This window comes from Octopus bimaculoides, chromosome 1 (genome assembly GCF_001194135.2).
Source record: "Octopus bimaculoides isolate UCB-OBI-ISO-001 chromosome 1, ASM119413v2, whole genome shotgun sequence".
Taxonomy (NCBI): domain Eukaryota; kingdom Metazoa; phylum Mollusca; class Cephalopoda; order Octopoda; family Octopodidae; genus Octopus; species Octopus bimaculoides.
Window position 1 is genome coordinate 64,575,517 of NC_068981.1, and position 2,647 is coordinate 64,578,163.

Consider the following 2,647-nt stretch of genomic DNA (forward strand, 5'->3'; position numbering starts at 1 on the left):
ATATATATATATATATATATATGAATATATGTGTGTGTATGCATATGTACATGTGTGTATGCGTATATATGTGTGTGTGTGTGTGTGTCTGTGTAGGTGTGTGATACGAAAACAAATAAGGTTTTCGAACGTACACTGTGAAAGAAATCACACTGCTTTAATTGAATTTGTGTTCGTGCGTGTGTATGTATTTGTAAGTTTTTGTTGTGTATGTATGTATGTATGTATGCATGTATGTATACATATGTACGTATGTATGTATGCATGTATGTATATGCATTTATATTGATATATTTATGTGTGTGTTTGTGTGTGTGTGTGTGTGTGTGTGTGTGTGTGTGTGTAATGGGTGTGGGTGTGTTTATATATTATGGTCTTTTAATATACATGCATATAAATATAAATATTGAGTAGAGAGGAGAGATAGATAGATAGATAGATAGATAGATAGATAGATATTTGCACACATATATATAAACACATACATTCATACATACATACATGCATACATACATACATATATACATATATACATACATACATACATACATACATACATACATACATACATTGGTTATAACCCCATCGTCAGAAGTTGAAAAACCCTATAAAATCCATCACTTACCTAGTGGTGATATAACTGAGTTTTTCTCTGTTGGAATGTCTTCATTACTTGACCAGTGTCCAAATATTTGGTGTGACCTTGTGTCATGAATAATATCTCGTGTCGCTCTGATTATCTGATCGTCGTCTACGTCACTGACGTTTTGCTGGTCAGTTAACGGTGTTGTTAGCCAAGGTGTCGTGCAGAGACTTCGGCTATTGTTGTCCGTGGAGGTGTTCCGTGACCGTGACTTGGTGTCATCGTCACTCAAGCCCATAAGAGCAGCAATGGAGAAGGAGGAGGCATTGGTCGATAGCTGAGGTTTCGAGGGCTGATCCGGCGCCGGTTGACCCAAATTTATTGGTGACGTGGGCGAAGGTGGCGGTGATGATGATGATAATGACAAAGGTGTCGGCGGTGTCGATGAAGACGATGATGATGATGATGATGATGATGGTGACGACGACGACGACGCTGATGACGATGACGATGATGACGATGACGGTGACGATGATGATGGCAATGGAGCCATATTGAGGCGGAGGTGGTTTGGTAAGATAGAACTGGTAGCGGTAACGTCGGTTTCCGGAAGAGATTCTGTTCACAATGGTTCCAATTATGTTACTGTTGATGTTCTATTCGTTATTGTTGTTGTTACTGTTGCTAGTGTTGTTACTTGTTTCGTTGTTGTTGCTGCTGCTGCTGTTACCGCCGTTGTTGGCGTCACATTTCTTCGTTGCGTTGACGATTGCAATGTTGATGTTTGTGACACCGTTGACTGTCTTGTTTAAGAAAGTGGGTCTTTACTTTGCTGATCGTTTCAGGAACTGGTGGTGCTAGTTCAACTGTCGGTGGTGATGGCCATGTCGATATTGGTTATGATAATGATTGTGATGAGAACGGCAATGTTAATAATGATAATGACAAAGGAAAGGTTACTGGTTGTATACCCGGGTGGGAACAACAATGCTTCAAGTGGGTAGCTTTGAAGGGTGGCGTTAGCGAAGATAACAATTACGATGATGCTGATAGCATTGGTAATGAAGATAGACAATAATATGATAATGTCTAGCCGAAGCATGAAAACGACAAAGAATGAACTGAAGCTGTCAGCAACCAGGAGTCTCTGCGATTTGAACCATGCACCGCTTTTTTGCGAACTTTGTTGTTTAGTCTTCTAACTGTGTCACATTCATTACAATAGCTGCTGTTGATGAAGATGCTGCTGTCGATTCGGCTGCTGCATCTGATGCGGCTGCTGATGATATTTTTGTTGATATCCTGGATATTCTTGATATTATTATTCTTATCTTTATCATCGTAATCATCACTGCCGTTGCCGTTGCTGTTGTTGTTGTTGTTGTACCCGTCGTCGTCGTCGTAGTCGTAGTCGCTACTTGTTATTGTTGTTGTTGTTTCGAGTTATTTCCGATCTTGTCTGTTGCTAACGCCGTCGCTGTTGCTAATGACGCTCTACTTTCTACGGCTGACTTTGGTCGTGTGTGCTTTCGCTGGTTGCTCTCTTGCAGTGATCGGCATAGTCATTGCTGCTGTCATCGCAGTGATGGTGGTGGTGGTGGTGGTCGTCGTCGTCGTCGTCTCCGTCGTCTCCGTCGTCAACATCGTCAACATCGTGGTCATAGTGTTCATCATCGTCATCATCATCATCATCAAAATAATAATATTCATCATCATAATCATCGTCGTCGTTATCATCACTCATTGTAATATGAACACCACTACCAACACCACCACCACCACCACCACCACAATCATCATCATCATCATCATCATCATCATCATCATCATCATCATCATCACCATCATCATCATCGTCATCATCGTCTACTTCATTTCCATGGGTGACATTGTTAATGTTGCATTGATGTCATGTCTAATCATGTTATCATGTTATTTCAGATCATGCAGAATTCCATCCGGCTCATTATGTCCCGAGTTCAAATTCCGTTAAGATCAACTTTGCCTTTCGTCCTTCCAGTATCTGTATCTATAAGTTACAGGTACCTGCAAATTATTGGGAAC

General features: G+C 40.8%; 1 protein-coding gene across 1 annotated transcript in view; it reads right to left on the reverse strand.

Moving 5' to 3' along the window:
* The window catches only part of LOC106871832 (T-box transcription factor TBX20), a 197,593-nt gene extending 195,504 nt beyond the window's left edge, over window positions 1–2,089 (reverse strand). The window contains exon 1 of the mRNA XM_052967211.1: window positions 626–2,089. Coding sequence (XP_052823171.1) covers window positions 626–1,136 — 511 coding nt within the window. The 5' untranslated portion in view covers window positions 1,137–2,089. The remainder of the gene's footprint in view (window positions 1–625) is intronic.
* Window positions 2,090–2,647: the final 558 nt, after the last annotated feature.